The sequence below is a fragment of the Tupaia chinensis genome, unplaced genomic scaffold (assembly GCF_000334495.1).
Source record: "Tupaia chinensis unplaced genomic scaffold, TupChi_1.0 Scaffold000320_2, whole genome shotgun sequence".
In the NCBI taxonomy this organism is placed as follows: domain Eukaryota; kingdom Metazoa; phylum Chordata; class Mammalia; order Scandentia; family Tupaiidae; genus Tupaia; species Tupaia belangeri.
The window spans coordinates 3,006,755-3,029,491 of record NW_006159814.1 but is presented as its reverse complement, the minus strand read 5'-3'; the positions used below and the strand labels follow the sequence as shown (position 1 = coordinate 3,029,491).

Here is a 22,737-nt window from a genome sequence, read left to right as displayed (position 1 = left end):
ATAGCCATTATGCTAACGGCTGGTTCCCTATTATTTTATTTATTTGTTGTTGACCAGAGAGAGAGAGAGAAGGAAAGTGAGAAACCAAGCTGAACTTGTGGTCAACCATGTGGGAGTCCAGCTGCCTTAACCATCACACCACCTGCCAGTCCCTGGCTCCAAGCTTTAAAGTACCTAAAATAAATGGTACTGCTGATACAAATTAAGTTTAACCTTCAAACTACTTATGAGAAATGTATATAATTCAGTCAATAGTAGTAAATTTAATGTTTATGAGAACAATATTTTATATACTTTAACATTTTATTTTTTAATTTTGTTTATAAGTTTTCTCTTTATTTTGTACTTTATTTTCTTACTTTTAAAAAATATAATCACTGTACATCTCCAGAGCATACAGAATGAATCTTTGCAGCATATTAGCTCAAAGTAATTTACCATACACCTTATCATCAAAAGACAACTTTCCATTATAGTGTCTCATAAATGTTTTGCTTTTTTTCTTTTGATTACTCCCTTCCAACCCCACGTTGTCCACCTTCCTCCTAGACCGTCTTGAGTATTCACTTTTATACCATTGAATCTTTTAGTTTCTTGCCATAGAATACAGACTGTTGGTATATATTAAGTGGAGACATATGATGCCTCTCTTTCATAGTCTGGCTTGCTTCACTTAGCATTAAATCTTCTATATTCATTGACATTCTATCAAATGCCAAGGACTCATTGTTTTCCATGGCTGGGTAGTATTCCATAGTGTATATATGCCACACTTTTTCTTTTTTCTTTGCTTTTTTCATTTCATTTTCTTTTATACGTTCATTCACATTATTATTTGGCTTACAAAACGGATATTTCAACAAGTGAACATTTCTCCCTAGTACAGTTGATAAATGTTATGCTAATTGTAAAGTCATTTCATCTATTATATATTGTGTAAAAATTTACTAGAGTGTATGTGTGCTCACTGCAGACAGAGAGACAGAAGGAAAGTGGAAAGCAGCCCCCGTGAGAGATGGTCACAACACAATTCTTTCTCCTCAGTTACTCCTTTTGGAATTTTGGGCATGCACACACATGTGTACGGTGTGTCTTTCATATCCTGGGGTCTGGTACTTGAATTACGTGTTTGTCCATGTAGGATCCAGCCACCCTAACACTGATCTTCATTGACATTGAAAAGAGTTCAGAAAGAGCAGAGTTGATAGCTTATCTCAAAAAAGCTATTAATGCGGGACCAACAGTTAGTATAATGGCTATGTCGCTGGACTCCCATGTATTCAACTGCAGTTCGAGTCCTGGAACCAGTGTCTTAAAACTCACGCTGGGCGCATGTGTGTGCGTGCCCAAGATCCCAAGAGGAGAATGGAGGAGGAGGGATTGCGACGAGGCCATCCCCCCTAGGGGGGTGATTTCTTGCTTTCTATCTCTCTGTCTGTCTCTGTCTTTTTGACAAGCGCACGTGCCCTATAGCAAAAACCTCTAAAAAAAAAGGCTATTAATGTGTAATACTTGGCCACTGCAGGGCCAGCAGGTGATGTAGTGGTTTAGGTGTTGGATTCCCGCATGACTGACTGTGACTTAAGTCCTAAACCCAGTGAGTATAAACTCATGCTGGGCACATCGATATATGTGCCCAAAAATCCCAAGAGGAGAATGGAGGACAAGGGATTGCTATTGCTGCGTGGCCATTTTCCCTGGGGGTTAATTTCTTACTTTCTCTCTCTCTGACTCTCCAGTGAGTGCACACACCCTTTAGCAAAAATCTCTTGCTAAAAAAAATAGGCAGTTGGCACTGCCTAAGTTATGTAAAAACATAATTGTCTCATTTTTAAAAATTTATTTATTTAATTCCACTTGTTATTGTTATTATTTATTTTTGTAAGAATTATCTTAACTTTGTTTATTTAAATATGACACAGATAGGGATAAGAGCAAGAGAGAGAGAGAGAAAGTGAGAAAGCAAGTAACCAGGTCCGGGATTTGAGGCACAGTCGGCCATGTGAGAGTCTAGCGCTCTTAACCACAACACTGGCTGGGCCTCATCTAATCTTTAAAGCAGATTGAATAACCCTCATTCAAAATGTTTACAACCGAAGTTTTTTGTTTGTTTGTTTTTGTTTTTTGGAGAGGTTTTTGCTGTAGGGCGCGTGCACTCGCCAGACAGATAGAGACAGAGAGACAGAAAGCAAGAAGTCACCCCCCAGGGGGAATGGCCACGCCGCAATCCCATCTCCTCCGTTCTCCTCTGGGATCTTGGGCAGGCACACACATGCGCCTGGCGTGAGTTTAAGCCACCGGGTCTGGGACTCAAACCATGGTCGACTACGTGGGAGTCCAGCGACATAGCCATTACGCTAACTGCTGGTCCCCGAGGTTTTGTTTTTGTTTTTGTTTTTGTTTTTGTTTTTTTGAGAGGTTTTTGCTATAGGGTGCATGCGCTCGTCAGAGAGAGACAGAGAGACAGAAAGCGAGAAACTAGAAATCACCCCCTAGGGGGGATGACCACACCAAAATCCCTTCTCCTCCATTCTCCTCTCGGGATCTTGGGCACACACGCACACGCGCCTGTCCTGAGTTTTAAGCCACTGGGTCTGGGATGCGAACCGTGGTCGACTACATGGGATTCCAGCGACATAGCCATTATGCTAACTGCTGGTCCCCGAAGTATTTTTATTTTAGATTTTTTTTTTCAGATTTTTTGATATCTGCATATACATAATGAGATATTTTGGAGATAGGGCCCAGTCTAAACATGACATTAATTTATATTTCATAAACTTCTTATACACATGGCTAAAGATAAATTTCATATAATATTTTTGTAATTGCAGCATTTTGATTTGAGTTCAGGTGTGGATTTTTCCGCTCGTGGTGTCATGTTGGCACTCAGAAAGTTTCAGATTTTGGAGCATTTTGGGTTGTGGATACTGGGCATGCTCAGTCTGAAGTGTGTTTTATTGTGAATTCAAGGTATTTGCTATACTTGTCAATAAGGAAAAGGAACTTTATTCTATTACAGTCTTTCTTGTTTAATTTTAGTTATTTCTTCCATGAACGAGAGAGAGAGACAAAGAGGAAGTCACCCGGACAGTATCTTCAGCCCCAGATTGCAGGCACACCTGTGCCCAGTGTGTTCAGGGAGGCCTGCAGTCACAAACCTGGAACACTTTCTCATGGGTCAGCCTTGCAGAGTGTGGCATTGCCACTGTGCCACCATCTGACCCCTGAGCCTTCTTAGTCCTCGGAATAATGAACCAAGGTTTGGCTTGGGATCTGATTGTCCAAACACTTCTGAAAATGAATAGGAAAATAATATGGGAGCTGTATTTGTTTATCTAGTTTTCTTATTTTTCGTAATGGTTTAATCTTTTTCTTGAGGTCATGAAGCAGATGAAAAGTAAAATGAGAGATCTAATATTATCGATAACAACTTAAGATGGAGGAAAATGTTCAAAGAGTCTGGCTACAACTGCCTGAAAATTAGGAGATTACATTGGACTCTTTCTCATTAGCAAGATTTATAAGAGACTAGAAGTCTGAAACTGTGAACTGTAAGTGGGATATGCTTCAACAGAAGAAGAATGCTAGAAGTCATGAGTTAAAGGAATACTAGCTGGGGAATTAGGGAACGTACTCAGTGCCCTAGGGATACCTGTTTCCTCTTCTCCTTGGTTTACTGTTCTAAATGCATTTCACCTTTAGACAATCTGATGGGAGAATTGCAGCAGCTCCAAACGCAGGGAAAGAATCATTGAGGTGGTTGGGAGAGGAGGTCATTTAAGGAATACATTTCAAGGAGAAATAAAAATTTAAAAGAGAGGACTGACAGTGGTGCAGCAATAAAATGTGACAACTATGTGAGACTGACCCACAGAGTGGGAAGGTTCTGGGTTCACAACTGAGCACTTCCTCAGTACGCTGGGTGTTCATGTGCTCATGGTCTGGGCTAACTGAACTGTGGGTGGATGCTGGCATCAAGATGCTATTGTGGGTACTGTGTCTTTCTCTGTCTCTTTCATGCATGGAATAAATAAGTGAGCTTTTAGAAGTTTGAAAAAGCTGGCATTTATTCTGTGCAAGTCTTTGTTTGAGGAGGAAGGCATAATTGACAAAGATACAGGAATCAGTGTGTACGTTTCCTGTTAGAACATTATTTAAATTTGCAGATCTGTAGTTCCATTTTTCACATGACAACCATTCAAACTGTGTTTGTTCTACTCAGGAAATTTAGCTCAGTATATGGATTAACAGCTATTCTACTCGCATAATAGTTATGACAACCACAGAAGACACATTTGGGGCAATTTTAAAAAGCTTAATAACTTTCATGTTTAATTTTTTTATAAAATGCCTATATTACTTTGTGGTGTTTTCAATCAATGACTTCATATTAAAACAAACAGCCCAGTCTCCGTGGCATAGCTGGCAGTATACTGGACTGCTGAGCTAGAAGCCCATGGTCCCACACTCTATGGCAGAAACTGAAATATTAAAGGATATAGAAGCATGGAAAATGGTTACAAATACTGACTGTGGGAAGAGAGTGAGAGATGGGGGGAGAGTGAGAAGAAAGGAATCAAGGAGAAAAATAGAGAGGCAAGACATTTAAGGGACACAGAAATGGAGGATTGTCTGTTGATGATAACATGTATGATATCTTCAGCTGGACTGGTATGAAGTCTATCCATGTTGAGTAAATTCATTTTACAAGCTACAGTGATGGGGACCAGCAGCTGGCGTAATGACTATGTCGCTAGACTCCCATGTAGTCAACTGCGTTTCGAGTCCTGAACCCAGTGGCTTAAACTCACGCCTGGCGCATGTGCATGTGTGCCCAAGATCCCGAGAGGAGAATGGAGGAGAAGGGATTGTAGCATGGCCATCCCCCTCGGGGGGGTGATGATTTCTCACTTTCTGTCTCTCTGTCTTTCTGGAGAGCACATGTGCCCAATAGCAAAAAACTCTCAAAAAAAAAAAAAAAGCAGTGAGGTACAGTGGTTGAATGTATAAAATAAAAAATATTTAAAAAAAGAAAAGAAAAAGAAGCCCCATGCTGACTGGGATTGGAGTCCCTGGCCCAGTTGGCCTGAAGACACATTGGGTGCACGCGTATGTGCCCAGCATCCTGGTGACCTAGAGGACTAGAGAAAGGGGATTGCAGTGTGACCGAGCACTCTCTCTTCTCTCATGCACATGTGATCTATCATGAATTTTAAAAAACATCATAAACAAAAATCAAATTCTTTTTAATAGTTGTCTGTGCTGTGAATGCCCTCGCCCACCATGTGCTTAATAAGGACCTCAGGGACATTGTCGGTGACTTCAGAGGCTTCTACAGGCAGCTCACGAGTGACGGGCAGCTCAGATGGGTAAGGCACCTATTTTGTAAAATGCTTTTGGAAATAATATTACCAAGGTCTAAGATATCGTTTGATTGCAACAAAGGTGACAACGGAGATGAGTTTACATTTTAAAATAAAACATTTTACTCCAATGAATTAAGGCTTGACTAGTTAGACAATCAGTGTTTTTGGATAACCATTTCCTTTCTGTAGTACGTCAATCTGGATGTACTTGGGTTCTGGAAGTTTCTGCTCTTATGACCCTTATATCCCACTCCTCTAATTTGGAAAACTAGTCTGGGGGTAAAGTACCAAATGGGCAACCTTTTATGAAGAGAAAATGTGAGTAGTAATGGCATTGTAGAAGAGGTTATTAAGGAGAGAAACAGAAGAGCAAAGTATAAAGTCAGAGACCTTAGTACATTTTATGTACATGTACCTGATAGGTCAGCATTTCAACTATGAGTTCACAGCATGAGAAAGGGAGTAAGATGTCTCCTGGTATTGGGTTCATCTTTTCCTAGTTCTGCTCAGTTTCCCATCGATACACGGAGAAGGGCACAAGAATATATTTCCCATATTGTCTTAGATTGCATTGTTTACTTTCTGCAAAGCAAGTTAAACTTGCCTTGAAAGCTGTTATTTTAAAGAAGTTCCCACTGACCAAACATGGGACAGTTTGAGCATCCAGACAGTAGTGACTTATAGCCCACTGAGTAAAAATAAGAATCCATGAGTCCATTCCAATAATAAACAATTAACTAGAGAAGAATCATCATCACAGTAGAGTATAAGAGGATGATAACACTAGAAAGTCACCATTTTATAACGGTCTTAGATATAATTAATCAAAGCAAGAGTTATCAATGGATGCTAAAATTTGGAAACAGTAGGAATCTCCTTGCTTAGAAAGGAAAAATGGTAGCTTTGCAGTGGAGAAACCAATGGATACTAGCTTACCAAAGCACTGAAATTTAAAACTCTAATAATAAAACAAAGTGGATTCATTTCTTATGTAATGTTTATACTGAAAAGTGTATAACCTGAATCAAATCATGAAGCAACTCCAGGTCAGCCCAGACTGAGGAATACTGTACAAGTCAACTCACCTCTGCTCTTTAAAAATGTTGGTTTTGAGACCAGCAGTTGGCATAATGGCTGTGTCACTGGACTCCCATGTAGTCAACTGTGATTTGAGTCCTGGACCCAGTGGCTTAAATTCACGCCAGGTGCGTGTGTGTGCGTGCCTAAGATCCCCAGAGGAGAATGGAGGAGAAGGGGTTGTGACATGGCCATTCCCCCTTGGGGGGGGGAGTGATTTCTCGCTTTCTGTCTCTCTGTCTCTCTCTGTCTTTCTGGCAAGCGCACGCGCCCTATAGCAAAAACCTGTTCAAAAAAAGAAAAAGAAAAAAAGTGTTGGTTTCATTTAAAAAGAATAAGACAGTTGGTACAAATAAAGAGACACGACAACCTAGTGCAATAAGTGATCCTGGCTTGGATATGGAGCAGGGTAAAATACAGTGTATTACTGGGAAATGAGTGACATTTGATTACAGTCTAGCTTTTAGAAAATAGTATTCCATCAATGTGATAGTCCCTGAATGTGATTATTGTACTACGATTATGTAAGAAAATGTCCTTGTTTTTAGGAATTACACAGAGACATATTTAGGGTTAAAAGAGCTTGATAGCTACATCTTTGCTCTCATATGGTTCAGAAACAAAAAAATAAACTCTATATATCTACATGTAGGCATATATGTGTGTATATATATATGTGTGTGTGTGTATATATCTATATAGAGATATACACTAAATATAAAGAGGGAGGTGGGGAAGACAGGAAGAAAGAGTTTCTGCACCTCTTTTGTAGGTTAGAAACTTTTTAACTTTTAGGTGACTTTCCATTATGGCCTCCTAATTTTTTTTTTTTTTTTTTTTTTTTTTTTTTTGAGAGGTTTTCGCTATAGGGCGCGTTGGCTCGCCAGACAGAGAGAGACAGAGAGACAGAAAGTGAGAAATCACCCCCCAGGGGGGATGGCCATGCCGCAATTTCTTCTCCCCCATTCTCCTCTCGGGATCTTGGGCACGCACGCACGTGCACCCAGCGTGAGTTTTAAGCCACCGGGTCCGGGACGCAAACCGCGATCGACTATGTGGGAGTCCAGCGACGTAGCCATTACGTTCACTGCTGGTTCCCACTGCCTCCTAATTCTTGAAATGTGTCCTAATTCTTGAACTGTATCCCTGGCTAGAACATCTAAATGTCTTTTTCATTTCTAAGAAGTGCTGTTGCTCTTTGCTTCCCACGCAGATTGGTCCGGAGAAGGGCGTGGTGCACCTGGCAACGGCGGCCGTCCTAAATGCGGTGTGGGACCTGTGGGCAAAGCAGGAGGGCAAGGTGACGGTCTGCTGAGTCTTCTGTGGAACAGATTGTGTGTGACTTTCTCTACCAGCGGTCAATAAAAGGCAAAGGACAAACACACCACAGATCCCTAAAAGGAAATACAGAGAATTATTTCATTTTTTCCTACTCCTGAGAGATGTTGGCAGTAGTTAGAAAATTGTAGGAGTTGGTTAGAAAGGGCTGAAAACAAGGGGGAGAGTCGGCACAGTGCAGGGCCAGGAGACAACAGAAGGTGCAGGCAACCTTAGAGACGGAGTGGATGAGTGGGTCAGATGTCTGTCTGAGTGGGAGTTTGCCACTAGCAAATTCATTGTCAGGGAAAAATGGGTGCTTTGTACATATGTATTACAAATCTTCTCTCTCTTTTTTTCCTTCAAGCCTCTGTGGAGGTTACTTGTGGATATGGTAAGTAGATTGTTTAATATTCCAATTGTCTCTGTAAAGGAATGGATTTCATGGGTTACTTGGCTTTTGACAATCAATAAATATATTCAGGACTGTCTGTTGATTGCTGTAGTGAGGATAAAGCCAAAAAAAAAAGAAGAAGAAAAGAAATACAGAAAAGAGAAACAAAAAGGGGGTGCAGACAGTGGTGTAGCAGTAAAACACAGTGCTGTGTAAGGCTGACCCACATGGGGAGGCTTTAGGTAAGCGTCCCATAGACCTCCCTGAGTGCAGTGGGCATGTGTGTGCTAGGGCTGGTGAACCTGGGGGTAGATTAGCAGCATCAACACCCTGTTGGGGGTGTTCTCTTTCTCTCTCTCTCTCTATCTATCTCTTGCTCTTGAAAGAAATTTTTAAAAACTCTAAAAAGAAACTTAAAAGAAGCAGTCAAAGATAAGATTCTTCTGCACTTAAAGTAACAGCTGTGCTCATGCAGGCAGGGTGTTAAAGTCCTGCCTCCTTCGCTGTAGGTCTGTCACATGGGACCCAAATCCTCTGAGTTTCCATTGCCTATAAAAAGAGGATCATCATAGCTTCTCTAGGAACCTCACAGAATTACTTTAAAGACCATGGGAGAAAAGAATTTTGTAATCTCTGAAGAGCATGATGTAATTACGACAGTATTATCCAGTCACTTGGACTTCAAAAGCCAGATCCGATTATCATGGTCTCCACTGTGCAGTTCAGACAGAGAAGGAGCTCCACTCTGGATTCTAAGGAATGTGCTTGGCCATGTTCTTTCTCCTTGACCTTTTTCTAGCAGGGATGAGCACCTGAATGCTAAGGAGGGAAAAACCCTAGGCAAGATAAAGGGGCATGAACTATAGATCCAGTTGAACTGGCTTTGAATCCAGGCTTCACTGCTAACTAGCTGGGTGACCCTGAGCATGTTACTGACCCACTCTGAGCTTGAGCTGTCTCAGTGTGATGCCTTGGATGGTCACTACAAGTCTGTTGTCCACAAATGAAAGCCCTTGTGGTTATTTGGTTACAACATTAAGGAAAAATCAAGGGAATGCCACAGCCTTGAAGACCGTTAGACTGGTCAGCTTTGCTCCTTCTTTTGTTTATTTTTTTATTTTTTTGCTATTGGGCACGTGCGCTCGCCAGACAAACAGAGAGAGACAGAGAGAAAGCAAGAAATCACCCCCCAGGGGGGATGGCCACGCAGCAATTCCTTCTCCTCTATTCCCCTCTTGGGATCTTGGGTATGCACGCACACGCGCCTGGCGTGAGTTTTAAGCCACCAGGTCTGGGACATGAACCGCGGTCGACTACGTGGGAGTCCAGTGACACAGCCATTATGCTAACTGCTGGTCCCAGCTTTGCTCCTTCTTTGAAGGAAAGGGAAGATAGTAGGCTGTCATGTCATCTCCCCAACATGGCTGAGTGTGGTGTGGGGCCCATCTGAAAGGGAAGGATGTAGACCTGGTGAGCCACCTTCCAGGTTCAGCCATAGCCTTTCACAGAGGTGGCTGCCAAAAGAGAATGATCTGAGAGTCCCAGAAGGGTACTCAATATCCCTCCCGTGGACTTCCATTTTTTTTTTTTTTCGTTTTTGAGAGGTTTTTGCTATAGGGTGTGTGAGCTCTCCAGAAAGAGAGAGATAGAGAGACGGAAAGTGAGAAATCATCCCCCAGGGGGATAGCCATGTTGCAATCCCTTATCCCTTCTCCTCTTGGGATCTTGGGCACACATGCACACGCGCCCAGCATGAGTTTAAGTCACTGGGTCCGGGGCTCAAACCGTGGTCGATTACAAGGGAGTCCAGTGACATAGCCATTACTCCAACTGCTGGTCCCATATGGACTTCCATTGTTTTAATCCTGCTCCCTGTTTCAATACTAGTACTCTTTATCAAAAACAACAAAAAAGAATTACTTTATTTAAAGAGACCAGAGACGGTGGGGGACGGGCAGGGAGGGAAGTGAGAAAGCAAGTTGCTGGGTCTGAGACTTGAACCGCAGTCAGCCTTGTGGGAGTCCAGCACCCTTAACCACCATGCCACCTGCTGGCCCCCTCAATGCCAGTACTCTTAAAAGAAGCAGAATGTGATGATTGAAAGAGTTTTTAAGATTTTTTAATAGTTACAGGACAGGCTCAGTGGAATAGTAATATGCTGTTCATGCAATGCTGGATCCCTGTGTTGGATCATGGGTTTGGTTCCCCAGTTGACCTGTGCACCCTGGGTACAGCCATGACACTGGCTGGCTAGGAGGACTGGCGGTGCGGATTGCAGCATGAGACCCTGTTGAGAGTTCTTGTCTTTCTTACTTTCTTTCTGTGTCTCTGTCTTTGTCTTTCTCTTTCTCATGAAAGAAATAGGTAAACTTAAAATATATATATTTTTATGATACCCTGTAAGCATGCTTGGAAGAGACAGAAACAGGGCAAAAGAAAACGTGGCCTCAGCATGGTCTCATCACACCATGATCCCCTTTCCCTAGGTTTCCAGCTCCTCAGGGTCCTGGGGACACACATTCTCCTGTCATGATTTTAGGCGGAGCATGAGCTCTGAGCTCATGGCAGCCTTGTGGGGAGGACACTGTGATACTGCTGCCCCACAGTGTCTAGACTGAAAAAAAAAAATTTTAATGGATAAAGAAGAGTATTATCTGGTCACTCTAAGACATTGGTAGGAATGGAGCTACCAGTTGTTTTCCAACCAACCAAATGTCCAGTGTACGTAGGAGAGTCAGCACAAGTTCCTACTGAGATGTTTGACTTCCCAGAGTGGCCAGAGCACAGCCACTGTGGAGAGACAAGCCCGGGGGTAATCCAGGTGGTCAGCCCACTCCTGTTTCAGTCACATCATTCTTGTCCTGAAGAGAAGTCCCCCCTTTGACAGGAGAAGAAATTGTCCACAGTCATGCTGCTGGTGAGCACCGGGCCCAGGACTACCCTGTGGGGCCTGGATCCAAGAGCAGCCTTTTTTCCTCTGCAGCTGAGCTGCTCAGGAACAACGCCTGCCCCGAGGTGTGGAGCAGACCTGTAGAGCAAGGCTGGGCATTCATCATTCATTTAACTCTACTCAGCATTTGTCTCCTGCCAGGGCTTCTCTCCTAGAAAACCATATTAGTTAGAAAGAATGAACAGGAGTGAGGGGTTACAGGTCTAGGGATGAGGACCTGAGACCTTTGTCAGGGCCAGCGCTGAACCTCTGAAAGATGCTACATGAAGAAATGACAGGAGACCAGCAGTTAGCATAATGGCTGTGTCACTGGACTCCATGTAGTCGACTGCGGTTCGAGTCCTGGACCCAGTGGCTTAAATTCATGCCGGACGTGGCCATCCCCCCTGGGGGGTGATTTCTCACTTTCTGTCTCTCTCTTTCTGGCAAGCGCACGGGCCCTATAGGAAAATAAACAAACAAACAAACAAAAAGAACCTCTACAAAAAAAAAGAGAGAGAGAGAAATGACAGAACCAGCACAAATCCCAAAAGTGCCTCCCTGGAAAGGATAAGCCCCATGCGGTGTTGTAGGCAGCTTCTCAGAAGCATGAGCTGCCTTTGAATTGATTTGGGCCTTTTCCCCTCTTGTCACGCTGCCAGGACCCCAGGACACTGTTATCCTGCATAGACTTCAGGTACATCACCGATGTCCTGACTGAGGAGGAGGCCTATGGTGAGTCGTGCTTTAGCCGAAGGACTGGTAGTTTCCTGTCCGTACTGGTGTGCCCCCATAGTAGCAGCATGCTTTGTGGTCTAAAAGACTGAGCGAAGCATTTTATTTATTTATTTATTTATTTATTTTCAGAAATACTGCAGAAAGGTCAACTTGGTAAAAAAGAAAGAGGTAAGTTGTGAGAAAATGTTCTTCGTCCTTCATGCCATCATTACCCACTTCTTAGTGCCCCTTGTCCTCTCAAATGCCCTGTGGCAAGCAGCTGGTCCTCAGGCAGACATTTGAGTCTGGACGAAGAAGCCTCCTGGGTTATGGCCTTGGGCTGCAGAGAAAGAAACTCTAGCATTAGATGACTCTACAGGATAGGGAGGGCCCTCAGGGAGTGGGGCAGTCTGAAGGGGCATCCTGTCACCTGGGTGTGACATCCTCCGGAGGCTGGACTTGTGGCCGGGCATGTATGAAGGGCACTGGGGAGAACAGCCAGGTTCTCTGTGGCAACAGCTTAGCTGCAGGCAACTCTAATTCCTAAAGTCCCTGGACAGGTTAACATATTGACAAGTGTTGTTCCCGCAGAAGAGCAGATGTTGACACACGGCTACCCTGCCTACACCACATCCTGCGCCTGGCTGGGGTACTCAGACGACACATTGAAGCAGGTAGGCTTTGTTCCTTGGAGAGGTTTTTGCTTTAGGGCACATGCACTCACCAGAAAGGCAGAGAGAGACAGAGAGACAGAAAGCGAGAAATCACCTCTCCCCCGGGGTGATGGCCATCACACTCCTTTCTCCTCCATTCTCTTCTCTGGATCTTGGGCACGCTCGCACACATGCCCAGCATGAGTTTAAGCCATAGGGCCCAGGACTTGAACCAGTCAACTACATGGGAGCCCAGCGACATAGCAATTACTCCAACTGCTGATCCTGAAGCAGGTAGGCTTTTAAACCTGGGTTTTGAACAGGCCCAATGTGGAAAAATAAACGGTTCTCCTTCTGTACTCACGCTATGACTTTCACCATTTTACTCTGACACCAGTGGGACGTGGTGACAACCAGTCTTCCAGTCTCTGTGGACACAGACTGAGTGTCCTCCGGTTCAGCTCATTTCTGGCGCTGTCTACCTGATCTGGGTGTGATCCCACCATCAATGGCGCAGTCCCACAGAACTGTCCCCCACTTCAGACACCAGTTGCAACTTCAGGTTGTCACCTGTGCTTCTGATCGACTGGAAGTTCCCTACAAACCCTCTCCCATTGAGTTTTATCATTTTCTAGAATAGCTCAGAATCCAGGAAACATTTACTGATGCTTGCTGGTTTATTATGAACACTACAACTCAGGAATAGTAGATGGAAACGGTGCACAGAGCAAGGCGCATGGGAAGGGGCCTAAACTTCCATGCCCTTCCCAGGTATGCCACTCTTCCAGCACCTCCTTGTGTTCTCTGATGCTGAAACTCTCTGAACCCCATTTTTTAGGGTTTTCGTGGAGGCTCCATTACACAAGCATGATTGATTACTTCATTGGCCATTGTTATCAACTCAACCTTCAGCCACTTTCTTCCCCAGGGTCAAGGGGTAGGCCTGAAAGTTCTAAACCCATAATGAGGCGTGGTCTTTTTGGCGACCAGCCCCCATACGGGGACTTAGAGCATGAAGCTATAAGGGCCCTCATAGGGACATCTCATTAGCATACAAAGACACTCTTATCACTTAGGAGAGTCTAAAGATTTTAGGAGCTAGTGCCAAGAAATGGGCACAGAGACCAGATATGAATTTCTTAATATGTCACACAGGATTTATATTCTTGAGTTAATATTTTCTTTTTTCTTTGGAGAGGTTTTTGCTATGGGGCATGTGCACTCACCAGAAAGACAGAGAGAGACAGAGACAGAAAGCGAGAAATCATCCCCCATGGGGGATGGCCACGCCACAATCCCTTCTTCATTCTCCTTTCAGGATCCTGGGCACACATGCACATGTGCCTGGCATGAGTTTAAGCCACCGGGTCCAGCACTTGAACCATGGTCGATTACATGGGAGTCCAGCAACATAGCCATTACACTAACTGCTGGTCCCATGTTAATATTTTCTCGTTAGCCTTTCTAAATCATTTTGGATCCTAAGCCTCATTTTGAAAATACAAGCATAAGTTAAGCCATTTGCATTGTGTACGCTAGGACTCTGGCTTAGTGAGTCCCATCTTGGGCTCTGGAAGGTGAAAGCCTAGGATTTAATTCCTAGACAGAGCCAGTCATGGAACATTGTACAGTAGCTTAACCAGGCTGAGCTTCAGTTTCCTCTCTGTGAAGTAAGGACATTTGGTTTGAGGATCCAGAGAAGTGTTGTAAGTTATCTACAGTAGCTGGCACATGGCAGGCAGACAGGGCATGGTTGTTTATTACTTTCCTTCATCATATTGTCATTACCTAGAGCCCAGGGGAGGGGAGGACGTGCTTCTTCTTGTGTTTGTTACATTCATTAGTTCTATGGATGCCACCGAATATTCAAGCTTTAAAAAGAAGGGTATTGATGCCACATTCTCCTGCCAGAGATGTGATCGAAAAATAGTTTCCATAGAGATGAGAAACCTCTACCTACAAGTAGAAAGAGCCACGCTCTGTCTGTTGGCCGAGCTATTTCTGCTCTTGATTCAACAACACATGGTTGTCTTCTCTCAGGATCTTGGGCACACATGCACACGCGCCTGGCATGAGTTTAAGCCACCGGGTTCGGCACTTGAACCATGGTCGATTACATGGGAGTCCAGCAACATAGCCATTACACTAACTGCTGGTCCCATGTTAATATTTTCTCGTTAGCCTTTCTAAATCATTTTGGATCCTAAGCCTCATTTTGAAAATACAAGCATAAGTTAAGCCATTTGCATTGTGTACGCTAGGACTCTGGCTTAGTGAGTCCCATCTTGGGCTCTGGAAGGTGAAAGCCTAGGATTTAATTCCTAGACAGAGCCAGTCATGGAACATTGTACAGTAGCTTAACCAGGCTGAGCTTCAGTTTCCTCTCTGTGAAGTAAGGACATTTGGTTTGAGGATCCAGAGAAGTGTTGTAAGTTATCTACAGTAGCTGGCACATGGCAGGCAGACAGGGCATGGTTGTTTATTACTTTCCTTCATCATATTGTCATTACCTAGAGCCCAGGGGAGGGGAGGACGTGCTTCTTCTTGTGTTTGTTACATTCATTAGTTCTATGGATGCCACCGAATATTCAAGCTTTAAAAAGAAGGGTATTGATGCCACATTCTCCTGCCAGAGATGTGATCGAAAAATAGTTTCCATAGAGATGAGAAACCTCTACCTACAAGTAGAAAGAGCCACGCTCTGTCTGTTGGCCGAGCTATTTCTGCTCTTGATTCAACAACACATGGTTGTTCTTCTGTCTTGTGCAATGACCATAATGTTTGTGAAGCCCAGATCAGATACTGCTGCGGGCCTGCTCAGGTCCAGGTTGCTCCTCCTGTGTAACGCTAGGTTGCTCTCTCCCACAGCTCTGCACAGAGGCACTGAAGGACGGCTGGACCAGGTAGGCTACCTGTATGCTAGTGGCCTTGACTTTCCCAGTTAGAGGCATGACAGACCTCCTCAGTGGAGGGAAGCCTGGGATGAAAACGCACCCACGAGGCCAGCACCGATCTGGCACACAGGTGTGAGAGACATTCCTACCTAGGCCAGGCTCCTTCTCTAAAGACAATACGTGAGTCCAAATTGGCATGCTAGATCATCAGAATTCAGATATTGCGGAGAGTGCTGATTTCAAGTGCCAGAAATCTATTCTTTTTGATCAGTTAAAAAGCATTGATTCACCTTCTGCTCGAACATCTCCGGAGGCAGCAGCTTAATCTAGCAAAGCACTTTTCCATTGATCGAAGGCTCGGAGTCATTAAAGCTGAGAACCCTTTGCTTCCACATTATTGCCAGCCGCTGGCCTGAGTTCTTCTCCATGGAGTTACCTGGACCTGGGCTCATTCTCTGCCTCTTGAATGACACCCCATGGACCTCTTCCTTTCCAGACTGACCATGTGCACTTCCCCCCCTCTATCAATCATATGTGTGATTACAGACCCGTGAGCATCCTAGGAGTTTCCTCTGGACGAACTATGGTTGTCAGTGACTCTGAATCCTGATGCAGGGCAGGACTCAGAGGGACAGTATTCTCTCTTGATCTCCTCACGACGAGTTCCTGAATGCGCCTCAGGGTGGCTCTTTTCACCAGGCCTCAACCTGACTGGTTCCTGCTTTGGGCAACAAGCCTCCTACTCCTCAGAGTGTGGTTCATGGAGCAGCAATATCAGTGTCACCTGGGAGCTTGTCAGAAATGTGGGGTCTTGGGCCTCTCCTCAGACTTGTTGGGTCAGAATCTCATTTTAACAAGATCCCTAGGTGATTCATATGCATGCTTCAATTCACGAGGAGCAGAATTCTTGTCAACGCTTCAGCTAAATAAAGCATTGAGGAATAAGGACTTGAAGGAGGCAGCATGAAGCAGTGGGCAGTGGCTTTGGGCCCTCATGGACTTAGAATCCAGCCTTGCCTTTTTTCCCTCATCTCCTGCAAGCACTTGCTGTGTGATCGTGGCCAAGTCGTTCCACCTCTCTGAACTTCATTTTCTCTCTCTATAAAATAGAAATAATATTAAGTCATGGTTCTCCTCGAAGTTGTCATATCTGACAAAGAGCAGTTTGGGGTGGGATTCAGAGCAGAATTTGAGTACATGCTCACCTCCTGCCTTCCCTCACATACCTAGGAGAGGAAGGAGTAATCAGATCTGGTGAGTCAGAGAAGGCTGTGGAGAGATTTCCTGGGTCTCCCTCCTGGCACAGGAAGCCTGGCATCTAGAGCTAGTGGTCAATACCCTCTCATAAGAACCATAATTGGGACCAGCAGTTAGCGTAATGGCTATGTGGCTGGATTTCCATGTAGTCGACTGCAGTTCAAGTCCCGGACCCGGTGGCTTAAACTCAGGCCGGGCGTGTGTGCCCAAGATCCCGAGAGGAGAACAGAGGAGAAGGGATTGCAGTGTGGCCATCCCCCCTCAGGGGTGATTTCTCGCTTTCTGTCTCTCTGTCTCTGTCTGTCTGTCTGGCGAGCGCATGCACCCTATAGCAAAAACCTCTCCAAAAAAAAAATAATAATAACCATGATCATGGGAACAGCAGATGGCATAATGGTTACGTTGCTCGACTCCCACATAGTTGGCAGCGGTTCAAGTCCTAGACCTAGCAACTTAAAACTCATGCTGGGCACATGTGCATGCGTGTGTGCCCAAAATCCTGAGAGGAGAATGGAAGAGAAGGGATTGCAGAATTGCCATCCCCCCTGGAGGGTGATTTCTCACTTTTTGTCTTGCTGTCTCTCTGGTGCCCTATAGCAAAAATCTATTAAAAGAAAAACAGATAAAGAACCATGATCATGTAGTCGAAGCTCCCACCTGGCATATATAGCATCTTTAGTGTGTTTACTGCTAAACGTGGGGCGAGCACAGCAGTGGGAATGTGGGTGCATGTACTACTCTGGGAGCTGGGGTGCTTTATAGGCAAAGAGGCTGGATGCTTGGGAAAGTAGGAGGAAGACCTCAGATTGTCCCGAGCTCTGTCTAGAGCAGCAGCCATTTCCATTTCCAAAGGCAACCTTGATACCAAGTGTGCAAGAAGAGGCTGGTGGGCCAGGGAGCAGATGCTGGCCTTACCACACTGGGCCCCTGCTTCCATACATGTGTGGAAATGCCCACACTCAGACCAATGACACTTTTCTGATGGTAGAGTTGCAGGGTATGACTGTAGAGGCCCATGTCACTAGAGAATAGTTGGGTGTTAAATCAGATTTAGAGTCTGACCTGCAGTGCAGCAGTTAAGCGCTATAACAGAGGGGACCGAATCCCCATGACAAACCATGATTTGAATCCAGTCTGGCAAGTTGAAAAACACTCAAGTGCATGTATGCCCAGGATCTTGTTCAGATGGAGAATTGGAGGAAAAAATGGATTGTGATGTGACTAGACCCTACTGGAGGTGGGTGCTTTCTCTTTCTCTTTTGTGTATGTGTAAGCATTCTCTGTCATTAAAACAAACACACAAAAACAAAAACAGATTGAAAAGCTCTCTGGAAGAGGCTGGATGTGGTGTAAAGGAGATCTCTGCCCTAAGGTTCAAGCTACACTCTGCTGAGACAGTTGTGTGCCTTTTCCTCCCCAGCTTTAGGCCCCTGGACCTGGGAACAGATTCTCCCTATGACCTTGCTTGCACTCAGTTCATTTAAGAGAAAGCTCCCTGTGGAAAGGGCTATGCAAATGTATCTACTTTACAATCATACTCTAGACACAGGCTGTCACGTGGTGGCTCCCTCCTCACCCCTTGTCAGCTCTCCCACCCTCATCAGTTCTGACCAAGGCTTTTCATTCTTAATTCTTTTTCATGACACAGCAGAAACTCAATTAGTTGTATTAAATCTAACTTCTATGTCCAGTTCTTTAACTGCAGGTCAGCAGGTAACTGGGAGTTATTGCCCTGATACTGAGTAAAGAGATAAAGTTTACAGGTTTATTTTCAAGTGATTCGTCTGCAGATTGGGCAAGCATGAAAGGTTACTAGAAAATGTGGTTTGTGAATTATTGACAGAGATGATCATTTCTGCAATGATCCAGGTACCTTTGCCAAGTCAAGGGACAGCTCTAAACTACCAAACCAAATGTATCTTACAGGTTTAAAGTAAAGGTTGGTGCTGATCTCAAGGACGATATGCGTAGATGCCGACTCATCAGAGACATGATTGGACCAGAGAAGGCTTTGGTAAATACCCTCACATCCTAAGAAACAGCAGCCTTGCTTGAAGCCTTTGTCCAGAGCCCAAATACAACTCCTTTCAAGAAGGATTAAAGTGGGTCAGCAGGTGATATGGTGGCTAGGACCTCTGGGTTTCCATATGGCCAACCCTGGTTCGAGTCCTGGACCTGGCCCATTGCTTTCTCATTTTCTTTTCTCTCTCTCTCTGGTCAAATTAAAAAATAATAATAACAAATGGAATTAAATAAATAAGTAATTCTCTTTTTTTTTTTTAAAGGATTAAGGTTATTGGGAGTTTCTTTCTTTCTTTTTTTTTTTTTTTTTTTTGGAGTTTTTGCTATAGGGCACATGCGCTCACCAGAAAGAGAGAGACAAAGAGACAGAAAGAGAGAAATCACCCCCCTAGGGGGGATGGCCACACCACAATCCCTTCTTCATTCTCCTCTTAGGATCATGGGCACACACCCACACACGCCCGGCGTGAGTTTAAGCCACTGGGTCCGGAATTTGAACAGCAGTCGACTACATGGGAGTCCAGTGACATAACCATTATGCCAACTGCTGGTCCCATATTGAGAGTTTCTAAATTTATTTTCAGAGGAAATGCAGCTCTATAATCTTGCAGTAGGTGAACTCACAAACAACCAAGGGATGGTGGTTGCAAATTTTTTAAGGATGCAGCACTACTTAAATAAGACTGAGGTTCGGTATTGGGCCTTCTTGCTAACAGGGATGCACCTGAGGAAACAAGTTTCTCATTGGCACGCTCGTGTGTCAGTCATTTAATCCCCCTATATAGGCCATCAGGCTGTTGAGCTTCAGGGAGCCATTGCTGAAGAAAGGTCCAAACTGTAGCTGAGCTGATGTAAGGATCAGTCTTTCCGGGATGTATATTTTTCTGACAGTTAGGGCTAGTCCATTCTTTTGCTAATAACAGAGATACCTCAGTCTCTATAATTTAAAAGAATAGAGGTTTATTTAGCTCATGCTTTTAGAGATCCTTTGTCCAGGATCCACATCTAGTGAAGGGAAGGTCTCTTCTTGCTGGTGGATAACATGGCGGAAGGTGAGCATAAGGCAGAGCCTGTCTGTCTGTGTCTGTCTCATTCCTTCTCCTTATAAACCTGCCTGGATTCAATCTTTGATGCCTAATCACTCTTCAAAGGCCTCCCTTTCAGTGCCACAATCAGATTATGCCTTCACCCTCTCAGCACTGTGAAAATAGCTTACCAGATTTAACACGTGTATTTTGGGGGAGGGGACACATTCAAATCATAGCACAGTTTTTATGTGTAAAATAGTTTCATAAAAGAAAGTCACAATTAGATATCTTTATGAAGTTATAGAGGCTTGTTTTATATGTCAAAATTAAAGTTTGGAGCCTTTGGCCTAGGATCAGAAGTCCTATTACTTATACATGAATTAATGCTGCTTTTGTTTCATAAGGTCATCCTTATCCAAATAATTTATGATAAAAATCGATTCTCAGTGTATTCATAGTGTCCTGGGAGGGAGCTCTTACCACTTAGCATATTCTGTAGAGTTTTGGAGTCTGCCTTCTCCAAGCTTGGTAAGGTCAGGGGTGGAGGAGATGAGCTCAGCACAGCCAGTGCCTGGATCCTGGGTAAAATAGTGGTACGCAGAGAGCCAGGGCCTTGGACAGAGAGGCCTGGACTTGACCTTCAACTTCACTTATTGCTTGAGCGAGTCATTAACTTCTCTACATGTCATTTCTCTCTTTAGTAACAAGGGTCAGTATAACCTGCCTCAGAATTATTATAAATATTAAATGAGACAAAGTCCAGATAGTGCCTCATGGAGTAGGTGCTTCATTAATGGTAGATTTGGGATGTTTTCTTATTATGCCAGATTCATAGTGGGTAGTAGTAAATAACTATTAAACGAGCTTAGTGTTGGCTATGCATAATGATTGAGAATGTGATAAAATGCTTCCTATAAACAGAACTAACACTACAAGACACTTGTATTTGGGTGGCATCTAAATACAGATTGGTCTGATGCTCCCAGACCAGCAAGCAATTCTCATGGCCCAGCCCAGGGCACTTCCGGACATCATAGCCACTCCACGAACAATTTGCATCTCCTCCATGGGAACGTGCTGGAGCCAAAGCTCCCATCTTGGCTGCTCCTTGTGTTAGGGCTGGATGCTGGGCTCCGTAGAGGGAACAACAGGCGAGTCTTCCTCAGCAGCTGGTAGCACAGAGGGAAGGTGTTTCTCTCTGTGGGTTGCACCCCTGCAGTGAGGATTGCACTGGGCAGACGTTCATGAAGGGTCTGGTGTTTCTCCTTCCAGATGATGGATGCCAACCAGCGCTGGGATGTGCCCGAGGCAGTGGAGTGGATGTCTAAGCTGGCTGAGTTCAAGCCTTTGTGGATTGAGGAGCCAACCTCTCCTGATGACATTCTAGGGCATGCCACCATTTCGAAGGTAGAAAAACTACTGCTGCTGTTGCTGCTGCCACAGTTTATCCCCCCTTTCCTTTTTTTTGGAAAGGTTTTTGATATAGGGCGCGTGCGCTTGCCAGACAGACAGAGAGAGACATAGAGACAGAAAGTGAGAAATCACCCCCTGGGTGGATGGTCACACTGCAATCCCTTCTCCTCCATTCTCCTCTCGGGATCTTGGGCACACACGCACACGCACCCAGCGTGAGTTTTAAACCACCGGGTCCGGGACGCGAACCGCGGTCGACTACGTGGGAGTCCAGCGACATAGCCATTATGCTAACTGCTGGTTCCACCCCCTTTTCTTTTATGAGACAGAGAGAATAAAGGGAGTAGTGACCCACTGGAAGGAGTCAGCCAGAGGTTGGCCCCTGTGAGTCCATGGAGAGATGGCTGAGTCCCCTTGTCTTCTGTGCAGGCCCAGCAGAAGGGAGGGCCATTCACACTGAGAGGAGCACAGGACGGACGTAGCATGAACCAGAATGCTATAGAAGGCCCAAAGGCAGCATATCCCAGCACGTGCCTTCTCTGCACACACACAGCCCTGCCACGTGCACCCACATTCCCTTGACACCCTTCTGCCAGTTTGTAAACGTCTGTGCAGCTCGGCAGCAGGACACTTCCTTCTCCAGCTATAAATATTTTTAAACATTCAAAGTTGCAGTTTGACACTTAGAAAAATAACACCAGACTGCCTTCTATTTTACAGGCGTTGGTCCCGTTAGGAATTGGCGTTGCCACAGGGGAACAGGTAAGTGACATGGTCTCCTCAGAGTCAGTACAAATGACTGGCCACTGAGGACACGGTCGCATGGTAGGCTTCTGCCTCATTGTATTTTGAGTTGTGAAATTTTCATCATCCTACATGGCTCATTTTATAGCACTTCACTGAAACCTGGAGTTAGAGACAGTCACAAGTTTGTGGCTTTTTAAATAATTCATATGACTAAGGTCATTGTTCCTTTCAAAGTGTCTAATTAAAACGGAGAAAGCAGCAATTTAAAGCTGCTATTGAGAGAGCTTGAAATTGTTCCTTTTCAAAGTGTCTAATTAAAACGGAGAAAGCAGCAATTTAAAGCTGCTATTGAGAGAGCTTGAAATGGTTTGAAGAAAGCCAGCTTCCAGATTAAATAAACAGGACCGCGTTTGCGTTTTGGTACACTAAGCACAAGTGGCTGCCAAAACCTCCCGCAGTCAGCCTCTAGCAGAGCAGCACGAGGAACAGATTCTGTTTGCCTCGCTAAAGGAGCAATATGTGCTGCTATGGTTGTGTTGTCCTCTGTGCCACCTGCTCGTGGCTGTCACTGTGTGTCATCCTGGTGCTCTGCTCTATCTCCTAGTTGCCAGTTGACGTGATAGTTATTCCTAATAAATGGTGAGCCGGTGTGACCTGACTCACAGTGGTAAAGAAGTGAGTGCAGGGTCTTCTCTGCACAACCAGGGCTTGCTCACACTGAGCGAGAACAAAGGAAACAGCCCAACCTTCCTGAAAGCCACTGTTGAGTGGCAATTGAAAAAATGTGGCACATACCTCCATGGAATACTATTCAGCCATCAAAAACCAACAAGACCCTGGTGTTTGATAGAAAGTGATGGATATGGAAGATTTATTGCTGAGTGAAGCAAGCCAGATATGAAAAAGAGACATTGTTTGTC

General features: G+C 44.5%; 1 protein-coding gene across 2 annotated transcripts in view; it reads left to right on the top strand.

The window, feature by feature from the left end:
• Nucleotides 1-22,737, top strand: part of ENOSF1 (enolase superfamily member 1) — a 39,922-nt gene that overhangs the window by 11,951 nt on the left and 5,234 nt on the right. For both annotated transcript variants that reach the window (XM_027773098.1, XM_006151609.3), the window contains 10 exons: nt 5,257-5,372; nt 7,660-7,746; nt 8,131-8,157; nt 11,749-11,821; nt 11,954-11,992; nt 12,395-12,477; nt 15,325-15,359; nt 18,534-18,621; nt 20,930-21,064; nt 21,791-21,832. In XM_027773098.1, the coding sequence (XP_027628899.1) occupies nt 8,155-8,157; nt 11,749-11,821; nt 11,954-11,992; nt 12,395-12,477; nt 15,325-15,359; nt 18,534-18,621; nt 20,930-21,064; nt 21,791-21,832 (498 nt within the window). In that variant the 5' untranslated portion in view covers nt 5,257-5,372; nt 7,660-7,746; nt 8,131-8,154. The remainder of the gene's footprint in view (nt 1-5,256; nt 5,373-7,659; nt 7,747-8,130; nt 8,158-11,748; nt 11,822-11,953; nt 11,993-12,394; nt 12,478-15,324; nt 15,360-18,533; nt 18,622-20,929; nt 21,065-21,790; nt 21,833-22,737) is intronic.